This window comes from Saccopteryx leptura, chromosome 1, assembly GCF_036850995.1.
Source record: "Saccopteryx leptura isolate mSacLep1 chromosome 1, mSacLep1_pri_phased_curated, whole genome shotgun sequence".
Lineage (NCBI taxonomy): Eukaryota > Metazoa > Chordata > Mammalia > Chiroptera > Emballonuridae > Saccopteryx > Saccopteryx leptura.
In genome coordinates, this window is record NC_089503.1 from 179,370,677 (window position 1) to 179,392,459 (window position 21,783).

Genomic DNA, 21,783 nt, shown 5'->3' on the forward strand with positions numbered 1-21,783 from the left:
TACGGATTGCTACCATCCACTCCTGGTTATAAAGAACAGTTATTGTCCCATTCTCACAAATTGAGCAGAAAAACTTAGTGTCAGGAAGTGGTATCTGAGGAGGTATTTTCTATTTAATTTATATTTAGAAGTCATACAGAGAGGAACTCAGGTGTAATGGGACTGGCGTAGTAGACCCTGGCTTCTTTCTTGGAGTCGAAGAAGAGTCACAGAGAACTGTACTCTAATGAGAGCTCTGGGCCTGCCCTATGGGAACATGCACACAGTTTTAGAGATTTGGGTCAGGCTTTAGCAAAGCTCTAATTATAGGAACTTTGGAAGGTGCAGCATGCTCAATTGCATCTTGTATAAGCCATCTGCTTTTGAATGACTAGAACTAATTGCCAAGCCGCATGTTTTATTTATTTATTTATTTATTTATTTATTTATTTATTTATTTATTCGCATGTTTTATTTAAATAAAATCTTGAACTCTGTGAGCTGGCATCTTCTGACACTCACAAAAAGCAATAAGCTGCAGTGTCATCTAGTGGCAATAAGGATAAATTGCATGACCCTTACTTTCTGGGTTTATTATCTTTGATAATATTTTATTTATTTCATGAAGATTATGGGGCAAAACTACTTGCTGGATAAGCATGGCTTATTTTCGTGAATATAAGATATGATATTAATTTAATCTGAGAAATTTAGAAATGTCATGAGTTGGCAGCTAATTTCCCTAGAATTTGGAACTTGACTACGGCAGTCCCACTTCCAGGAGGAAGAGATCTCTCTGTCGGTCCCATATTCAGTCCTGGACCATTTGGGATAGCTCATTGTATTGTGATGCTTTACTATATGGGGCCTTGCTCACCCTTGAGGGACTGGCCCTCCCAAGGTTAATTAATTTGTAGAGATAGCAAACAATGTGCCTTTGAGCATGACTTTTGTATGCAAAGCCCCCACCCCCAACCACCTCCTTCATGGACTCTCCCTATCTGACTGCCCTAACCACCCAGGCCAGGTGTCAGACAACTAGGGACAGCACCTAGGCGGGAGCCTGCTCACGTTTTTCAAAACAGTCACTTCAAAGCCTGTTTTACCTTGCCTTATCCGTTCCTTCTCACAGAAAACACAGCCAAGGCCTTTGCCGGCATTCTGCCCCCTACACCCCTTGGGCCTCCTGATGGATCCTGGTGCTTCCCCATGTGGCTCTATATGGCCTGTTTCTTGGGTTCAGTATGTACAATACTTTTAGATATTACTGGCCCATGAAAAGAAAAGTCATATGTCATCTCGAGAAGGTAGTTTCTTTCCTAATTCTAGGAACTTCGTTTAGTTTGATATGGGTGCTTGCTGGTAGGCACGGGGAGGTGGGGTGGGGGTGGGGTTAGAGCAGATAAAGTGATGCCTACATCCCTGACAAGACTCTCAGCTTTTCTACACACTTATGTCTCAGCTGCTAACTTGTAACCCTCGTTCAACATGCTGGGGCCATAGGTGATCCAACTTTGATTAACTCGTACTGAAAACCTGGTGTCACATATATTGGGTGCTTGAAATATTTATTATTTGTTGTAAGGTACCAAAAAGCTGAAAAATTAATATTGATATTCTAGAAAGAAAGGTCAGGCTTTCCTGTCCCATCCTTCCTGTGGGGAGGGGAGGGAGAAGAATGTAGAGTTTCTGGCTTGCAAGAACAATGGGGGTCATTTAGTTTTAAATCTAAAATAAAGGTTAACCGAAAAACTTCTCTTTCAATGGGAGACAGAATTTACATACCACCTTACATTGATTGTAGTTCCTCCCCTTTCCTGGAATCTTTTTTTTTTTTTTTTTACAGGGACAGAGAGAGAGTCAGAGAGAGGGATAGATAGGGACAGACAGACAAGAACGGAGAGAGATGAGAAGCATCAATTATCAGTTTTTCATTGGCGACACCTTAGTTGTTCATTGATTACTTTCTTATATGTGCCTTGACTGTGGGCCTTCACAGACTGAGTAACCCCTTGCTCAAGCCAGCGACCTTGGGTCCAAGCTGATGAGCTTTTTGCTCAAGCCAGATGAGCCCGCGCTCAAACTGGCGACCTCGGGGTCTCGAACCGGGGTCTTCCGCCCTATCCGCCTGGTCAGGCCCTTCCTGGAATCTTTTTTTTATTTTTTATTTTTTATTTATTCATTTTAGAGAGGCAAAGGGAGGGGGAGAGAGAGAGAGAGAGAGAGAGAGAGAGAGAGAGAAAAGGGGGGAGGAGCAGGAAGCATCAACTCCCATATGTGCCTTGACCAGGAAAGCTCAAGGTTTTGTTTGTTTGTTTGTTTTATGTGCCTTGACCGCGGGCCTTCAGCAGACCAAGTAACCCCTTGCTTGAGCCAGCGACATTGGGCTCAAGCTAGTGAGCTTTTTGCTCAAATCAGATGAGCCCTCACTCAAGCTGGCGACCTCGGGGTCTCGAACTTGGGTCTTCCGCATCCCAGTCCGACGCTCTATCCACTGCGCCACTGCCTGGTCAGGCCTTCCTGGAATCTTGAGAGTAAAATACCTCTAGGCTAGTGAGGGAAGATGAACCCTAAAAGATTTGTAAACATCTTCTTTGATTGTGTTACCTTAAAGTCTTAAAAATTTTTTATTTTTTTTTAAGATTTTATTTATTCATTATAGAGAGGGGAGAGAGAGAGAGAAGGGGGAAGAGCAAGAAGCATCAACTCCCATATGTGCTTTGACCAGGCAAGCCCAGGGTTTTGAACTGGCGACCTCAGCGTTTCCAGGTCGACACTTTATCCACTGCACCACCACAGGTCAGGCCAAAGTCTTAATGTTTCTGTGTATCTCCTAGACAAATGTCAGCTTGTGCCATGATGTCATGCTCTCCCCCACCCATGTGTGATCAAGGGTATATAAACAGCCCCTGAAATATTTTTGGGGCTTGCACACAATTTGGGTCTGCTGCCCCATGTCAGCTATACGCGGCTGGCATATTTAATAAATCTCCTCCCTTAATAAAACTCTTCAAAATTCATCTGGACTTGGTGTCTCTACATAAGCCTGCGGAATTGAGGTACAGTACCTTTTAGCATCTGGGGTATGGGTACTTTACAACATATAATATTAAATGTGTGATTAGCCTTCATCTTTTATTTTGAAACTTTATTTTTTTATTTTATTTATTCATTTTAGAAAGGAGAGAGAGAAGAGAAATAGAGATAGAGAGAGAGAGAGAGAGAGAGAGAGAGAGAGAAGGGGGAGGAGGAGGAAGCATCAACTCCCTTATGTGTCTTGACCAGGCAAGCCCAGGTTTCAAACCAGCGACCTCAGCATTTCCAGGTTGATGCTTTATCCACTGCACCACCACAGGTTAGGCCTATTTTGAAACTTTTAAATAAGTTCAAGTTTTAGTAAGAATATACTTACAACTGAATCAAAGGGTGAAACTTTTCTCTGAAATCAAGTCGCATTGGGCAGCCGTATTTTTTCCAAATATATTTTACTCTCTAGAAAAGGAAAAATGCTTTGATTATTTTCTGTTTTGGGCCAATTGATAAAATTATGGTTTTCTTACCAAGTTTTTAGATGGTTCATTCCTCAGATATGACCTGTAAAAAAGATATTTTTTATTACTGGTCTTTCCTCCTTTCAAACTTAAACATTAAAACCAATACTTTGGGTAGGGAGGTATCACAGAAGTCAAATAGATAACTATAATTACAAAATACTCCCTAAATATGTGGATATTAAACAACATACTTCTAAGTGGCACATGGGTTAAGGAAGAAATATAAAAAGAAATTTAAAAATATTTCTAACTAATTGAAGATGAAAATGCAACTTTTCAAAATTCGTGAGATAAGGTAAAAGCAGTGCCTAGAGGTAAATTTATAGCAATGAATGTACATATTATAAAAGGTTGATGCTAATAGGAATAAGTACTGATTCTAAATTATTGGCACTACATTAATAAAAACTCAGAGTTCTGAAAAAAATAACTCACTATTTAGGTTAAAATATTTCTTACTTTTCAATAATGTAAGCGAAATCATGCTGAAGACAATTTGTTTTATTAAATCTACAAAAATAAAACAATGAAGTTATAATGTCACTTATTATATACTTGAACAAACATTTAATCATTTAACTCAGTAATTTTTAAACTTGAGAGTATCACACAATTATCACATTGAATTATAATCTCTGGGATTAGTGTGTTGCCCTACTATTTCTGTTTTTAAAAATCATTTTCATCTCTGGCCAGTTGCTCAGTGGATAGAGCTTTGGTCTGGTGTCTGGATGTTCCAGGTTTGATTCCTGGTTAGGGCACACAAGAGAAGTGACCATCTGCTTCTCTCCCCTTCCCTCTCCCCCTTCTCTCCCTCTTCTGCTCCCACAGCCAGTGACTCGATTGGTTTGAGCTTTGGCCCAGGTGCTGAGGATAGCTTGGTTGATTCGAGCATCAGCCCCAGATGGGGATTGCTGGGTGGATCATGGACAGGGTGCATGTGGTAGTTGGGCTACCTCCCCTCCTCTTACTTAAAAAAAAATCAGTTTCAGAAATGTTTCTGAAGATGCCAGAATTTGAAATCTACTGATTTGCTTCTTATATTTGATATATGTGAAAAATTGATAGAAAATCTATCAAAATGAAGAAAGATTTCTGTAGATGGTTTTATTCCTCATACATTTTTTTATTTTTTTTCTTTTTTTTTTTCTTTTCATTTTTCTGAAGCTGGAAACAGGGAGAGACAGTCAGACAGACTCCCGCATGCGCCCGACCGGGATCCACCCGGCACGCCCACCAGGGGGGATGCTCTGCCCACCAGGGGGCGATGCTCTGCCCATCCTGGGGGTCGCCATGTTGCGACCAGAGCCACTCTAGTGCCTGGGGCAGAGGCAAAGGAGCCATCCCCAGCGCCCGGGCCATCTTTGCTCCAATGGAGCCTTGGCTGCGGGAGGGGAAGAGAGAGACAGAGAGGAAAGCATGGCGGAGGGGTGGAGAAGCAAATGGGCGCTTCTCCTGTGTGCCCTGGCCGGGAATCGAACCCGGGTCCTCCACACGCTAGGCCGACGCTCTACCGCTGAGCCAACCGGCCAGGGCCCTCATACATTTTTAAAAACAGATTTCTAATTTCTACTAGAGACTCAGTTGTGCAGGTAAGGAGCTACTTTAAGGATTTACATATATAATTTCTAGTTAGGGTTCCTGCAGACATAAGGCTATTATGATGTATGAAATGAAAGGATTTTTAATAAGTTAAATTATTCCTTTGACCATTTTTTGTTGGTTACTTCTAGTGTAAATCATAAGGAACATTAATCACCACTGTGTTTAGATAGATATTGGAAGTTTAGACCATCTCCCATCCCAAACCCAAGTTAGACCCCAAGAGATACCCTCCTTCATTGACAAGTCTCCTGTCAGAAGTACCTTAGACCCCACAGGTCTCCTTTGGTAACTATAAAACCTTAGGCCCACCACAACCTGAATTCAAGATTTTAGGTTTGTTTTTAAGGTTCCAGAGCAATGGGTCATTAGACTTAGAGGCCTGGACCTTAGTCCTGAAATCTGTGTTTTGTATATGCGCTCTCTGGGTGATTCTGATGAGTAGCCAAGCGTGATGATTGCTATCTACACCCTCCCAGAACTAGATTGATTCAAGCTGCTATACATCTCATGGAAGCAGGAAATCTACATGTAGTGGTACTGGCAATTCATCCTGGTAACATGTTGCTTAGAGCAAGTATTCTCAAATTTTAATGCCCCTACTAATCATCCGGAAATTTTTTAAAGACAGAGATTGTGATTCAGCAGATGTGGGATAAAGCCTAACAGTCTGCATGTCTAATAAGTTCCCAGGTGATGCCCAGTCCATAGACTACACGCTAATGAGCAAGGGTGTAGACCAGGGGTCCCCAAACTACAGCCCGCGGGCTGCATGTGGCCCCCTGAGGCCATTTATCCGGCCCCTGCCACACTTCTGGAAGGGGCACCTCTTTCATTGGTAGTCAGTGAGTGGAGCATAGTTCCCATTGAAATACTGGTCAGTTTTGTTGATTTAAATTTATTTGTTATTTATTTTAAATATTGTATTTGTTCCCGTTTTGTTTTTTTACTTTAAAATAAGATATGTGCAGTGTGCATAGGGATTTCTTCATAGTTTTTTTATAGTCCAGCCCTCCAATGATCTGAGGGACAGTGAACTGGCCCCCTGTGTAAAAAGTTTGGGGACCCCTGGTGTAGACCATCCTAGAAATAGGATGCTATAGGCTCTTAACCTTTATGTTTCCTGGAAAAAGAATTATGGGAAATGCAAATTCCTTGCTGAATGAGATGGGAATACTTAAATATCAATTGAGCAACTGATTATTACCATTCAGTCCTCAAAAAATTATGAGAATGAGGATAGGAAAATGACAACAGAGTAGGTGGATGTTACAACTCCCACCTCCCAAAACCAAAGTGGATTATAACTTAACTTAGGAACAATCACCTTGAAAAACCAACTTTGGACTAAACTAAGAGGAATCTATAACCAAGAAACACTGAAGGAGCCACACTGAGCAGGTAGGAAAGGCGAAGACGCGGAAAGGGCTGCCCCGCTCCCAGGAGTGGGAGGCAGCCTGAGGGGTCTCTCACGGTGCAGTGAATTTCCTGGAGAGTTGTGGGCCCTCAGTTACAAGACTGGAACCCCAGCCTGAAGTCCCAGAGACTAGAGGAGGTCTATGGACAGTATTTAGCTGAAAGAAGAGCCGGGTTACTGTTTGTGAGAGGGAGACAGAACTCTCAGACCCAGGCTCCATCTTAAAGGGACTGCACAGAAAACCTTGTTCACAGCCACTACCCAGGGCTCCAGTAGCGAGGAGTGCTGAGAGGACTGGAGTTGCAAGAGGAGAGTGTAGTCTCGGAGGCACGGAGAGAGACTGTAGGAGACAGCAACTGTAACCTCTGTGCTGACTCACTCCCCAAATCTAAAGTGGCCATTTTTCCTAGAAGAAGCGGCATCAGCAAAAGGAAGCAATTACCCCACCCACTAGAGGCTCTCCTGCTCTAGTCAGCGCAAAAAGTCTCTTAAAAGCGGGGGCACATCAGGGACACAGGTTTTGAGTGCTAAGGTGTGGACTACATGGTCCCCCCACCTGCTGAGTACCCTCTGAAGGGTGGGAGGGCCTGGCTGTGGTGGCAGCTGCTGTGCTTGGTCCGCACAGCGGATGGGGGTGGAGCTCAGTGAGGCAACCTGTGTGGCAGCATCCTGCATGACTGAGGGGGGGCAGTGCCCAGAGAGGCAGCCCACATACCTGTGAAGGGTGGAGCCCAGTGGCCCATGATGAGAAAGAGAGGGGTAGAGCCCTAAGAGGCATCCCTCATGCCTGCAGGGGTGGAGCCTAGAGAGGTGAGGAGACACCCGCACCCACAGAAGAGCCAGAACTGTGACTCATGAGCGTGCACTGGTGCCCAAGTGCCTGAAGAGGTGGAGGCAGAGGGGGGCTGGCAGAAAAACCTCACTTCAGGAATAGAGAGGCCACACACACTGGCCAAGAGTGGATAAAAGCCAGCCTAGGAGTGCAGTTGATACTTACAATGGCATCAGGGCCCATCAGAGGCAGACAGAAATTCTGGATTGCCTGTAGCTCCAAGAAGGTTTCTAAGGGCTAGTCAAAAGCAGTGACCCCCACTGGTCTGCACCAAGTTCCAGCCAGGGAGGTCCAGGGCTGGTACATCCAGCGGCCAGATACAGAGAGCATCAGCTCAGGACCTAACAATCATAGTTAGAATGGTATCTTAAGGAAAGGCTCCTCAAACCTGACCCAGGTAAGGCATAGAAAATGTTGTCACAAATAGCAAAAAGAGTAGCAGCAGACAAGTAGCCTACAGCAGATTACAAACAGCTGAAGCCATCCCAAGAAGATTTAGAAATAACACAACTGAAAGCTGGAGGCAGACAACACCAACCCTATACTCAGCTAGCTACACAAACAACACATCCAAAGGAGCAGTCTATACAGAGACAAAATGGGAAGACAGAGAAATGCAATACAAATGAATCAATAAGAGAAATCCCCAGAAAAGAACGGAATGAAATGGAAATAACTAAGATACCAGATGCAAAGTTTAGAATAATGATTGATTGTTAGGATGCTCAAGGATCTTAGAGCAACAATAAATGGACAAAATGAGCACCTAAACAAAGAGATAGCTGGCATCAAAAAGGACATTGAAATCATAAAAAAGAATCAAACAGAAATGACAAACACAATATCAGAAATGAAGACTACACTAGAAGGAATTAAAAGCAGGCTGGATGAAGCAGAGGATTGAATCCGCGATTTAGAGCAGTGGTCCCCAATCCCCGGGCCATGGACCGGTACCGGACCATGGGCCATTTGGTACCGGTCTGCAGAGAAAGAATAAATAACTTACATTATTACCGTTTTATTTATATTTAAGTCTGAACAATGTTTTATTTTTTAAAAATGACCAGATTCCCTCTGTTACATCCATCTAAGACTCACTGTTGATGCTTGTCTCGGTCACGTGATACATTTATCCGTTCCACCCCAAAGGCTGGTCTGTGAAAATATTGTATGACATTAAACTGGTCCGTGGCCCAAAAAAGGTTGGGGACCACTGATTTAGAGGATAAGATAAGCGAAAGCATGGAAGCAAACCAGCAAAAGAAAAGAGAATAAAAAATCTGAGGAAACTCTAAGAGAGCTCTGTGACAACATGAAGAGATATAACGTCCACATAATAGGGGTTCCTGGAGAAGAGAAAGAACAAGGGATAGAGAACCTGATTGAAGAAAATATAGCTAAAACTTCCCTAAATTGATGCAGGAAAAAGTCACACAAGTTCAACAAGCACAGAGACTCCTATTAAAAAGGAACCCAAACAGACAAACACCAAGACACATCATAATTAAAATACCAAAACTAAGAGATAAAGAAAGAACACTAAAAGCTGCAAGAGAAAAGCAGTCAATAACCTACAAAGAAGCCCCCATAAGGATGACATCTGACTACTCAATAGAAACATTTAAGGCTAGAAGGGAATGGCAAGAAATATTCAAAGTAATGCAGAACAAGAACCTACAATCAAGACTTCTTTATCCAGAAAGGCTACTGTTTAAAAATGAAGAAGAAATAAAAAGCTTCCCAGACAAAAAACAAAACAAAACAAAAAACAAAACAACAACAAACAACTCAAGGAATTCATTACAACCAAACCAATGCTGCAAGAAATGTTAAGGGGCCTGTTGTAAACAGAACAAAGGAGGAAAAAAATCTAGTAAAAGAGGACTGTAGATTTAAAGAATAAAATGGCAATAAACAATGCATATCAATAATAACCTTAAATATAAATGTATTAAATGCTACAATCAAAAGACATAGGGTAGTTGCATGGATAAGAAAACAGGACCTATACATAAGCTGTCTACAAAAGACCCACCTCAAAACAAAAGTTACACATAGACAGAGAGTAAAAGGATGAAAAATAAATATTTCATGCAAATGGAAATGAAAAAAAGGGGGGGTAGGAATACTTATATCTGACAAAATAGACTTTAAAACAAAGACTATAGTAAGGGATCAAGAAGGTCACTACATAATGATAAAGGGAGCAATCCAATAGGAAGATAAAACCATTATAAATATCTATGCACCTAATATAGGAGCCCCTAAATAGATAAAGCAGATTTTGATGGAAATAAAGGGTGAGATCAACAGCAATACTATAATAGTAGGGGATTTCAATACCCCACTAACATCACTGGATAGGTCCTCTAGAAAAAAAATTAACAAAGAAACAGCAGAATTAATGCACACACTAGATCAACTAGATTTAAAAGATATCTTCAGAACCTTTAACCCTAAAGCAGCAGACTATACATTCTTTTCAAGTGCTCATGGTACACTTTCTCTAGGATAGACCATATGTTAGGACACAAAATGAGTCTCAATAAATTCAAGAAGATTGAAATCATATCTAGCATCTTCTCAGATCACAATGGCATGAAACTAGAAATCAACTACAATAGAAAAACTGAAAAACACTAAAACACTTGGAAACTAAATAGCATGTTATTAAATAATGAATGGGTTTACAATGAGATCAAGGAAAAAAATAAAAAATTTCCTTGAAACAAATGAAAACGAACATACAATAACTCAAAATCTATGGGACACAGCAAAAGCAATCCTGAGAGGGAAGTTCACAGCATTACAGACATACCTTAAGAAGCTAGAAAAAGCTCAAATAAACAATTTAACCCTGCATCTAAAAGAACTAAAAAAAAGAACAGGAAGTAAAGCCTGGAGGAAGTAGAATGAAGGAAATAATAAGGATCAGAGTGGAAATAAATGACATAGAGGCTAAAAAAAACAACACAAAGGATCAATGAAACCAACAGCTGGTTCTTTGAAAAGGTAAACAAGATTGATGAACCTTTAACCAGACTCACCAAGAAAAAGAGAGAGAAGACTCAAATAATTAAAATTAGAAATGAGAGTGGAGAAATAACAACTGACACAGTAGAAATACAAAGGATTGTAAGAAAATACTATGAAGAACTGTATGACATAAAATAAGCAACCCTGGTGAAATGGACAAATTCCTTGAAACATATAATCTTTCAAAAATCAATCTGGAAGACTCAGAAAACCTAAACAGATTGAGTACAACAAATGAGATTGAAACAGTTATCAAAAAACTCCCAAAAAACAAAAGCCCTGAGCCAGATGGCTTCACAGGTGAATTCTTCCCTCTCAGGATTGCTTTTGCTGTGTCCCATAGATTTTGAGTTATTGTATGTTCGTTTTCATTTGTTTCAAGGAAATTTTTTATTTTTTTCCTTGATCTCATTGTAAACCCATTCATTATTTAATAACATGCTATTTAGTTTCCAAGTGTTTTAGTGTTTTTCAGTTTTTCTATTGTAGTTGATTTCTAGTTTCAAAGAACTAACTCCTATCCTTCTCAAGCTATTTCAAAAAATCCAAGAGGAGGGAAGACTTCCAAACTCCTTTTACAAGGCGAGCATAATTCTGATTCCAAAACCAGGCAAAGACAACACAAAGAAAGAAAACTATAGGCCAATATCCCTCATGAATTTAGATGCTAAAATCCTCAACAAAATATTAGCAAACCGGATCCAACAATACATGAAAAAAATCATATATCATGATCAAGTGGGATTTATTCTGGGGAGGCAAGGCTGGTACAACATTCACAAATCAATCAATGTGATTCAGTACATAAACAATAGGAAGGTGAAAAATCACATGATTATATCAATAGATGCAGAAAAAGCATTGATAAAATACAGCATCCATTTATCATCAAAACTCTCAGCAAAGTAGGAATACAGGAAACGTAACTCAGCATGATAAAGGCCATCTATGACAGACTCACAGACAATATCATACTCAATGGGCAAAAGTTAAAAGCAATCCCCTTAAGATCCAGAACAAGCCTGATCAGGTGGTGGTGCAGTGGGTAGAGTGGTGGACTGGGATGAGGAAGACCCAGGTTCGAGACCCCAAGGTCACCAGCTTGAGTGCGGTTCATCTGGTTTGAGCAAAAAACTCACCACCTTGAGCCCAGGGTCAATGGCTCAAGCAAGGGGTTACTCGGTCTGCTGAAGGCCCGCGGTCAAGGCACATATGAGAAAGCAATCAATGAACAATTAAGGTGTTGCAACGTGCAACGAAAAACTGATTGATGCTTCTCATTTCTCCGTTCCTGTCTATCTGTCCCTGTCTATCTCTCTCTCTGTCTCTGTAAAAGGAAAAAAAAAAAGATCCAGGACAAGGTGGAGTGCCCCCTTTCACCACTCTTATTCAGCATAGTTCTGGAAGCCCTACCCATAGCAATCAGACAAAAAGAAGAAATAAAAAGCATCCAAATTGGAAAACAAGTAAAACTGTCATTAATTGCTGATGATACGATACTGTACATAGAAAACCCTAAAGTCTCAGTCAAAAAACTACTGGACCTGAGAAATGAATTCAGCAAGGTGGCAGGATATAAAATCACTATTCAGAAATCAGTGGCATTTTTATACACCAACAATAAACTGTCTGAAAGAGAAATTAAGAAAATAATCCCCTTCACTATTGCAACAACAACAACAAAAAGTACCTAGGAGTAAATTTAGCCAAAGAGGTTAAAGACTTGTACTTGGAAAATTATAAAACATTGATAAAGGAAATCAAGCAAGATACAAACAAGTGGAAGCATATACCATGTTCATGGATAGGAAGAATAAACATCATTAAAATGTCTATATTACCCAAAGCAATTTATAAATTCAATGCAATTCCCATTAAAATACCCATGACATACTTCAAAGATATAGAACAAATATTCCAAAAATTTATATGGAACCAAAAAAGAACACGAATAGCCTCAGCAATCTTGAAAAAGAAGAATAAAGTGAGTGGTATCATACTTCCTGATATCAAGTTATGCTACAAGGCCATTGTACTCAAAACAGCTTGGTACTGGTATAAGAACAGGCATATAGATCAATGGAACAGAACAGAGAACCCAGAAATAAACCCATACCTTTATGGACAATTGATATTTGACAAAGGAGGTAACATCATACAATGGAGTAAAGACAGTCTCTTTAACAAATAGTGTTGGGAAAATTGGACAGCTACCTTCAAAAAAATGAAACTAGACCACCAACTTACACCATTCACAAAAATAAACTCAAAGTGGATAAAAAACTTAAATGTAAGTCGTGAAACCATAATCATCTTAGAAGAAAACATAGGCAGTAAGTTCACTGACATCTCTTGCAGCAATATATTTGCTGATTTATCTCCACGGGCAAGAGAAATAAAGGACAGGATAAACAAATGGGACTATATCAAACTAAAAAGTTCTTGCACAGCTAAAGACAATATGAACAAAATAAAAAGACAAACCACACAATGGGAGAACATATTCAACAATATGTCTGATAAGGGGTTAATCACCAAAATTTATAAAAAACTTGTAAAACTCAACACCAGGAAGATAAACAATCCAATCAAAAAATGGGCAAAAGAAATGAATAGACACTTCTCCAAAGAGGACATACAGATGGCCAATAGTCAGATTAAAAAATGTTCAACACAAATCCCCTCAACAAAGTTCTAGTTTTCTACATTGATAAGATTAAGAAGGTCATTCTGGATTTTTTTTAAGCCTTATGTGCTCCCTAGATGGCCAGTTAATTTGTGGGGTAGAGCGGGTTAGGGTTAGGGTTAGGGTTAGGGTTATTTTGAAAAATATGGGAGCGTTGCTTGTCAGTCCTAATGGTTTAGTCAGTACTCAGATGCTTGATCGGGGATTTTTGCCCACCAAGGGACTAGGGAAAGAACAGCGAGGAATTTTCACCCCATAGAAGTGGCACCCAATACCAGAAGGTGTGGATTAGGATATCAAAATTTAGCATAGGGGCCTTGGTAGCTCCTGCTATCTCAACAATGCATTGTGCAGACCCAATTACTTGGAAATCAGATAATCCTGTATGGGTAGACCAATGGCCCTGTCCTCAGGAGAAACTTAGGGCAGCTGCTCAATTGGTACAAGAGCAGCTACAGCTTGGGCACATTGAACCATCTAATAGCCCATGGAATACACTTCCATATTTTGATCTTGTTGCCTCCTGGATTATCAAGGGGCATAGGCGACCCTTACAGCTTATAGGTTTTGAGTCTCAAAATTATTGTTGTTCCTTTTTTTAAAGGATCAACAACAATGTCTCTGGGAAACTTCCACTAAATGGCAAATCGCTCCTGCAAATCAATGGACAACTTTATACTGAAACTGTCAACTTAAAATCAACTCAAAGTCTAGAATTATATACCATTATCATGGCTTTTCAGCATTTGTCATATTCCCCCCCTTTAATCTATATACAGACAGCAAATATTTACTTATGGTGTTTCCACTATAAAGACTGCTGTCTTAGGGACAAATGCTGATGAACTATTTCAGCAGTTCCTCCTTCTTCAAAGACTTGTATGTCAACACAGAGCTCCATGTTTTATAGGACATACTCGAGCTCACTCCATGCTCCCTGGAGCTTTAGCACAAGGAAATACCCTTTTTTTCTTTTCTTTTTTTTTGTTTTGTTTCTTTTTTTGTATTTTTATGAAGTTGGAAATGGGGAGGCAGTTAGACAGACTCGCGCATGCGCCCAACTGGGATCCACCTGGCACGCCTACCAGGGGGGAATGCTCTGCCCATCTGGGGTGCTGCTCTGTTGTAACCAGAGCCATTCTAGCACCTGAGGCAGAGGCCACAGAGCCATCCTCAGCACCCGGGCCAACTTTGCTCCAATGGAGCCTTGGCTGTGGGAGGGGAAGAGAGAGACAGAGAGGAAGGAGAGGGGGAGGGGTGGAGAAGCAGATGGGCGCTTCTCCTGTGTGCCCTGGCTGGGAATCAAACCCGGGACTCTTGCACACCAGGCCGATGCTCTATCACTGAGCCAACTGGCCAGGGCCTAGGAATGCCCTTGTTGGTCAAGCTATCCAAAAGAAAATTATTTGGAGCAACCATGCCAGACCGAGCAATTCAGTCTCATACTATTCATCACCAGAACGCTGCAGCCCTGTGTAAACAGTTTCAACTTTCTCGGGAGGCAGCACGGCAGATTGGGAAATCCTGTCCAAGGGGTCCTATTCTACAATCTGCCCCTTCATTTGGAGTTAACCCTCAAGGTCCCCTACCAGGACTACTTTGGCAAATGGAATTTACTCATATACCTTCATTTGGCAAAGAGTCCTATGCCCACGTTACAGTGGATACATATTCTGGATTTATAGTAACCTCTGTCAGAACAGGAGAGGCTGCTAAGCATGTTATAGCTCATTGTCTGTATGCATTGTTCTATTATTGGATTTCCTAAACTGGTTAAACTGACAATGCTCCTGCATATGGAGCAAAAGCATTTACTGTATTTTGTCAAACCTTTTGAATTATGTGTATTTCTTACAATCTTTAAAGTCAAGGTATTATTAAAGTGTACCCAGCAAATATTTTAAGGTCAATTTAAGAAAAAATTTTAAAGTCATATCCTGGAACTCCTATGGGTCTACCATATCATGCTTTTTACTTAAAAAAATGTTTAAATTTCTTTTGAATGCTGATGAACAGGAGACACCAAATCTTTTTCTCCTGCAAACTACTACCTTCTTTATTTGATCCAGCTAATAACACTGTTTTGTCTTTTTCCAAATAGCTCCAGATATATGAAAAAGATTTATATAGGCGGATGGGGATCCTCAAACCCCTCAGCGAGATCTTCTGAGCATGGCTTTTAAGATACCTAGAGGCAGAAAAAGCCCAATAGAGATCAGGGGAACTACCAGCTTTTAGGACATGCCCTTAAAGGCTCCAACGCCCCAAAGGGGTCTCATAGAATGCCATCTAGGTCCTGCTTCAATAGTGGAAAGGAAGGTCATTGAGCTAAAGCCTGCCAGACTTACATGCCTCTGCTGTGAGGAAACAGGGACACTGGAAGGTAGGCTTCTCCCTCACTCCTCTAAGAGAGGGTTCAGTCTCTTCCAGCCCTGCTCCAGCCACCTATGACCTAACCTTGCCCAGAATGTTGGGGTTTGCCACTGAAGGCTGAAGGTGCCCAGGGCCATCGGCCCCATCTACGACACTGTGGACGAGCCTAGGGTATTTCTTCCAAGAAGCAGGTAAACTGATCTCATTTGCACAAGGGCCACTTAACTATGTTTTGCCTGAATAGTCAGGTTTTTTAATTCTTCCCTCGAAGGTCTCTGTTGTGGGTGTTGATAGTCCTCTTTCTGCTGCTTTGTTTAATATATAGTGTTTCCTTTATTCCTCCTACCTCAATGCCCCACTCATATTTCAGGCTGGGACCTACTCCTAATTTAGAGCTCTCTTTCCCCCTTTTGCCAACTTCTATTATGAATCTACCTTTGCCACCCAGCTTAGTGTATCCCAAGGTTCTCTTTACCAAGCCACAGTCGCAGAGCTCCAGGGAAAAGCAGCCTGGTCTCATCTCTCCAGGCAGAGGAGAACAGAAGCTCCATCTCCACACATGCTACAGATGGCTTTTCCAGTCTACCTGAATCATTACCAGCTAGAAGCAGCGGTCATTGGGACTTGGATGTGAGCTGCAAAGTATAGAATTGTGACAACAATTCCAGTGCCATGCGGACTTTTCCTGGATGTGGACTTTTCCTGGACTCCTGCTCCTTGTGACAGCTCCTAATAGACTGACCTGGGGTTGGGTTGCATTTTTCAGGGATTTGGCATGGTGTTGGGGCCAACTTGGATTTGGTGAACATGTTAAGGACACTACTCTTTTATGGATTCTTGCTGTATTGGCCAAGAGTTTGCTTAAAGGCTTTAATCACTGTAAAAAAAAATAGAAGACTGGATAAAGAAGATGTGGCACATATACACCATAGTATACTATTCAGCCACAAGAAATGATGACATTGGATCACTTACAACAAAATGGTGGAATCTTGATAATATTATACGGAGTGAAATAAGTAAATCAGAAAAAAACAAGAACTACAGGATTCCATACATTGGTGGGACATAAAAACAAGACTAAGAGACATGGACAAGAGTGTGGTGCTTATGGGGGGTGAGGGGAGGGAAGGAGGGAGAGGGGGAGAAGGTGGGGGAGGGACACAAACAAAACTAGATAGAAGGTGACGGAGGACAATCTGAGTTTGGGTGATGGGCATGCAACAGAATTGAATGACAAGATAACCTGGACATGTTTTCTTTGAATATATGTACCCGATTTATTGATGTCACCCCATTAAAATAAAAATTTATTTATTAAAAAAAATGTTCAACATCACTAATCATTAGAGAAATGCAAATTAAAACCACAATGAGATATCACCTCACACCTGTCAGAATGGCACTCATTAACAAAACAACATATAATAAGTACTGACAAGGGTATGGAGAAAAGGGAACCCTCCTGCACTGCTGGTGGGAATGCAGACTGGTGCAGCCACTGTGGAAAACAGTATGGAGTTTTCTCAAAAAATTAAAAATGGAACTGCCCTTTGACCCAGTCATCCCACTTATAGGAATATATCCCAAGAACACCATATCACTGATTCAAAAGAAGAAATGCACCCCCATGTTTATGGCAGCATTGTTCACAATAGCCAAGATCTGGAAAAGGCCCAAGTGTCTGTCAGTAGACAAGTGGATTAAAAAGCAGTGGTACATATACACAATGGAACACTATGGGGCCATGAAAAAGAAGGAAATCTTACCTTTTGCGACAAAATGGATGGACCTGAAAACTATTATGTTAAGAGAAATAAGCCAGGCAGAGAAAGAAAAATATCATATGACCTCACTCATTTGAGGAATCCAATGAACAATGTGAACTGAGGAATAGAACAGAGGCAGAGGCGGGATCAAAGGGACCAGAGGGAAAGCGGTCAGAGAAAAAGGGGATGAGAGGATGGGATCAGAGAAGGGAAAAAGATTGTTGAGATTATATATACACAATACAGCGTTATAGAGAGCAGAAAAGCAAATTCTGGAGGGAAGGGATGAGGACATTGGGGGAAGGGGAGCAACGGGAATGTTGAGGGGAACACGGGGGTGGGTGCAATGTATTCAGTGAGACACTTGAATCTATGTAAGCACAATAAATTTAAATCAATTAAAAAATTATGAGAATGACAGATGAGTATATCGTTGTTTTGGATGAGAGCAAATCATTCATAAATAAGACTCAAATAAGAGTCAGTGGTTCCACCTGACTAGTAGGTGGTTCAGTGGATATAGCGTCGGACTGGGACACTGGGAACTCAGGTTTGAGACCCCAAGGTGGCTAGCTTGAGTGCGGGGTCATCTGGTTTGAGCAAGGCTCACCAGCTTGAGCCCAAGGTTGCTGGCTTGAGCAAGAGGTCACTTGGTCTGCTGTAGCCCCCTGGTCAAGGCACATATGAGAAAGCAATCAATGAACAACTAAGGTGCCACAATGAAAAATTGATGTTTCTCATCCCTTTCCCTTTCTGTCTGTCTGTCCCTCTCTGTTTCTCTCTCTCTCTCTCTCTCTCTCTCTCTCTCTCTCTCTCACACACACACACACACACACACACACACACACACACACACACACACACACACACACAGAATCAGTGGTCTCCCACTCTCACCCTACCTTCAAACCATGGGAAAGGAATCATGATACATTGCTGTCTCCGTTATACGTTTAGCCTCAGTTAAACAGATTTCTGTATGTTGACCTTGATGTTTTCATGTAGAAGAAAGAGAGCTGTTGCAAGTGGATGACACAAAATCCAGTGTGCATCACCATGAACCACAGTCAGATTGGTGACAGTCATAGCTCTGGAGTAATAATGAAATTATTATTGGGCTGAGTGGGATGCAGAATGGAAGTGTTTCTCCCTCTCATTTCTCTGTAGACTGAAGAGCTGAGAGAGGTAAAGGCAGAAGATGGAAACCGGCTTATTCAAGGAGAAGGTGGAGAAAAATGCTGGGGAAAGAGAAAGGGACTAATTCTTTTTCCCTTTTAGTATAATCAAATGTAATATTTGACTTAGCAAAAAGTTCATACAAATTTGGCTTGGACAAATTGTCAATTCAGTTTTTGACTTCATTATGGACATGTGAGTCCTTAGGCTAAAATGATCACTAATAACTACCATTTATTTTGCCATTTGTTTTAAAATGTAAACAGGAAGTCAGGTCAAATGCAGGTATACTTGCCCTTTAACAGCAATGTATTTACTAGGATCACAGCCAACAGCTAGTTGTAACACCTAAAACAAAGTAATTTAGGTGGTGAGTTCTGTGGCTCCGATTCACATGGTCTAAAATACTTCAATAGCAGAAAGCTATTACATTTTAGGTTTGAAATAATAACCTTCTAAATATGCTGTTTTTCTGCTTCTTTGATCACCTTTTTCTCTATCTTTGCTTCATATCTTCCTTCCTTACTGCTCCCAGAGCCCTAAGGTTGATTCTTTGATCCAAACCCATCTTGTACCGGCACCTCTGTAACCATGACCAACAAATTTGTACTTCCAGCTTGCGTCTGATTCAGTTGGCAGCTCCCTATAATATATCCAGCAATGAACTTGATTTCCTTTAACCAGAGTCCTGGTTCTTTCTTGACTGTGATGACTACTTCTCTGTATTTCTACCTGGCTCTGGGACATGTTACTGCTATCAGTCTTGTCCTCTGCCCCCAGTCTCAGGCTTTCTAAGCTGCTCTATACACTTGCATTCTGTCTTCAACATGTCCCGTATGTTGCATATTTACATAAGGCGAATTTGAAAAACACCTAAGACTTCCTACCCTGAAGAGGGACTTAGGGATTAGGAGGATGGAGATAGAGAATTGTGCCAGCCAAGCTTGATGGGTTCAAATATTTGTCCTGTTAAACCAAGATCTTTTGGGCTTTATCTGATAGGCATGCATGACAGCAGGAGCTCATGGATTTTATTTTCTGAGCCACCTGATTTCACCCATGGGACCTGGTTTGTTCTCTCAACAACTCTACCCACAGTCCTTGCTGTTTAGCATCATCAAAGCTTTATTTTCCTATCAAATGCATTCAGAAACATGGGCCTGCCCTTTATCATTACTAGACTATCCACATGACATACGTGGTTGACTGAAGCCCTCCAGTCTTTCATAGTCAGGACCCACCATTACTTGATGATCTTATTTGTAACATCCCTTTTCTTTTCGGCCCTAGTTTACGCAAATTACCTGTAGTGTCAGAAGCAACAGCTATGGCTAGGATTAAAAATACAAGTGATCTGCAGGTGGACCTTGAACAGAAGCATGGGCACAGAGAGTGGAAAGCACGGACAAGCCTGTTTTCTTAGGTATGCACGGCTGTGGGGCAGACACATGTCCCCAGGGCTGGACACCCAAGATTAAACAATGAGTGTATTGGTTTTATTTAATATTATTCTCTTCAGTGCAGAGACGGGGCAGGACTGTCTTCGCTCAGAATTAGACATGGCACATTCTCTATAACTGGACAGAACAACTGAACCAAGACAGGATTCTCAAGGCCCTCAACACAGAAATGTTGGTAGATAAATGCATTAGACAGAATGTAGTCATCTCTTTCTGGGACAGTTCATCTCGCAAGGACTTACTGAGGCCCTCTGGGGCCTGGCTTCTTTGGGTGGTGTCACTACATCCTGGACCCTGGTGCATGGTTTAGGACGGATGCAGCCCTGTGGGAGCTGCTGGTTCTCTGCTGCTCTGCTGGGGGATGTGAAAACTAAGTGACAAGACAGCAGGCTCCTGTTCCAATGGCTCAGTCCATGGTCCATTTGGTCCAGCAGAGTCAGCCAGGGCCCATCTTTACCCAGTAGAGAAGCCTGTGGCCATGGCTCTGAGTACCTGCCGAACTGGGCCCTGTGTCTCTCTAATATTTATTTGCAAAGCTGATGACTGGCTCACTGTTTGGTATAGGGGCACAAAGAAGGGTCCTGTGGTTGAGAGAAGTCCTTGTAGTTGTGGATGTATTTTGATTTTCTTGGCTAACTAGAGGACCTACCTCTACAGGATCACATTTTCCTGTTGCTTAAAAGGCTAATGAATATTTCTTTATTCTATTTCAGTGGATGGGCCAATACAAATTACTTGGGGCACAGGGGTGTTTCGATTTGAACTGTCCATGTGCCAAGGAGGAAAGAGGGAAGAAACCATTACTATTAGATAATTACTTGGTGACAGACACTGTTCTTGGCACTTTACATAAATTATTTAATACTCTCAACAGAGTAGATACATACTGTGAGATAGATATTACATTTCCCCTTTTACAAAGGAGGAAGCTGAGCCCAAGCCAGTAAGAAATGAAACTTAGATCTGAACTGAGGTTAGATTAAGCTGTTTTGTAATTCCTGTACCGGGCAGGAGAGGGTGAATAGGGACCCCTAAGAAACCTGTTGATTAGACAAGAAGGATGGAGGACATCCAGGTGCTTCAGGAAGGTGTCTTGTGTGGAATAGGGTGGGGCTGGGAAGCAGGAGAAGACAGAGAACTCAGACCTAGGCTGGGGCAGGAACTTGGAAGGGTGCTGTTTCTTTCTTCCTCCATGGATCAAGCTGGGTGGGAAGCATGGCAGGCAGATGGGACTGGTTGCGTCACCCACAGGGAACTTCCTGAGGAAGCAGCATGTGTCATCAGTGCTCAAGGATGGGTCATGCGTGCCTCCGTTAAGCACTCTCTCTGAAGTCAGGAACCCTTGCCTGGTAGGAACCATTTTCTTGCGCTTGGGTCTTGAAGGGCAGGGACAATGTCTTGTTTAACTTTGAATTATTTATGTAGCTATTCCTCATTGTCTTATGCCTGGTATATGGTAGGTGCTCAATACACGCTAATTGTTCGAATGAGGAGGAATAAAGAGAGGAGGTATCCCTGTGTGGCACAGACTCAAAGGAGGTGGCGGTGGTGAAGTTGTGTTTAATTTCATGACACTTGTGGTCACCTGAACACCCTTGTCTATTTCATGATGCTGTGCTTTGAGTATCCCTGTCCCTGGAATTCACTGACATCTGCCTGCTCAACTCCTGCTTATTGTCTCCCAGTCATTTTATGCATTGTCTTCGTTGCGCCCTTCTCCACTTCATCCAAATCACTCACTCTTTCGACTGGGCTCTGATAACTGTCCCGCATGCTCTTACACTAGCTTATGTTTACCCAGGGAAGGTCCTGTCTTTTCATCTCTGTAACTCCCATTGCCCAGGGCACAGACTGAAACCTAGAAACAGGAGGCATGCAGTGCATGGTTTAAAAATAAAG

General features: G+C 41.6%; 1 protein-coding gene across 1 annotated transcript in view; it reads right to left on the bottom strand.

The window, feature by feature from the left end:
• Window positions 1-21,783, bottom strand: part of CATSPERE (catsper channel auxiliary subunit epsilon) — a 92,324-nt gene that overhangs the window by 23,330 nt on the left and 47,211 nt on the right. Inside the window, exons 14-17 of the mRNA XM_066360146.1 lie at window positions 18,720-18,772; window positions 3,993-4,043; window positions 3,540-3,573; window positions 3,392-3,471 (exon numbers count right to left, since the gene is read on the bottom strand). Coding sequence (XP_066216243.1) covers window positions 3,392-3,471; window positions 3,540-3,573; window positions 3,993-4,043; window positions 18,720-18,772 — 218 coding nt within the window. The remainder of the gene's footprint in view (window positions 1-3,391; window positions 3,472-3,539; window positions 3,574-3,992; window positions 4,044-18,719; window positions 18,773-21,783) is intronic.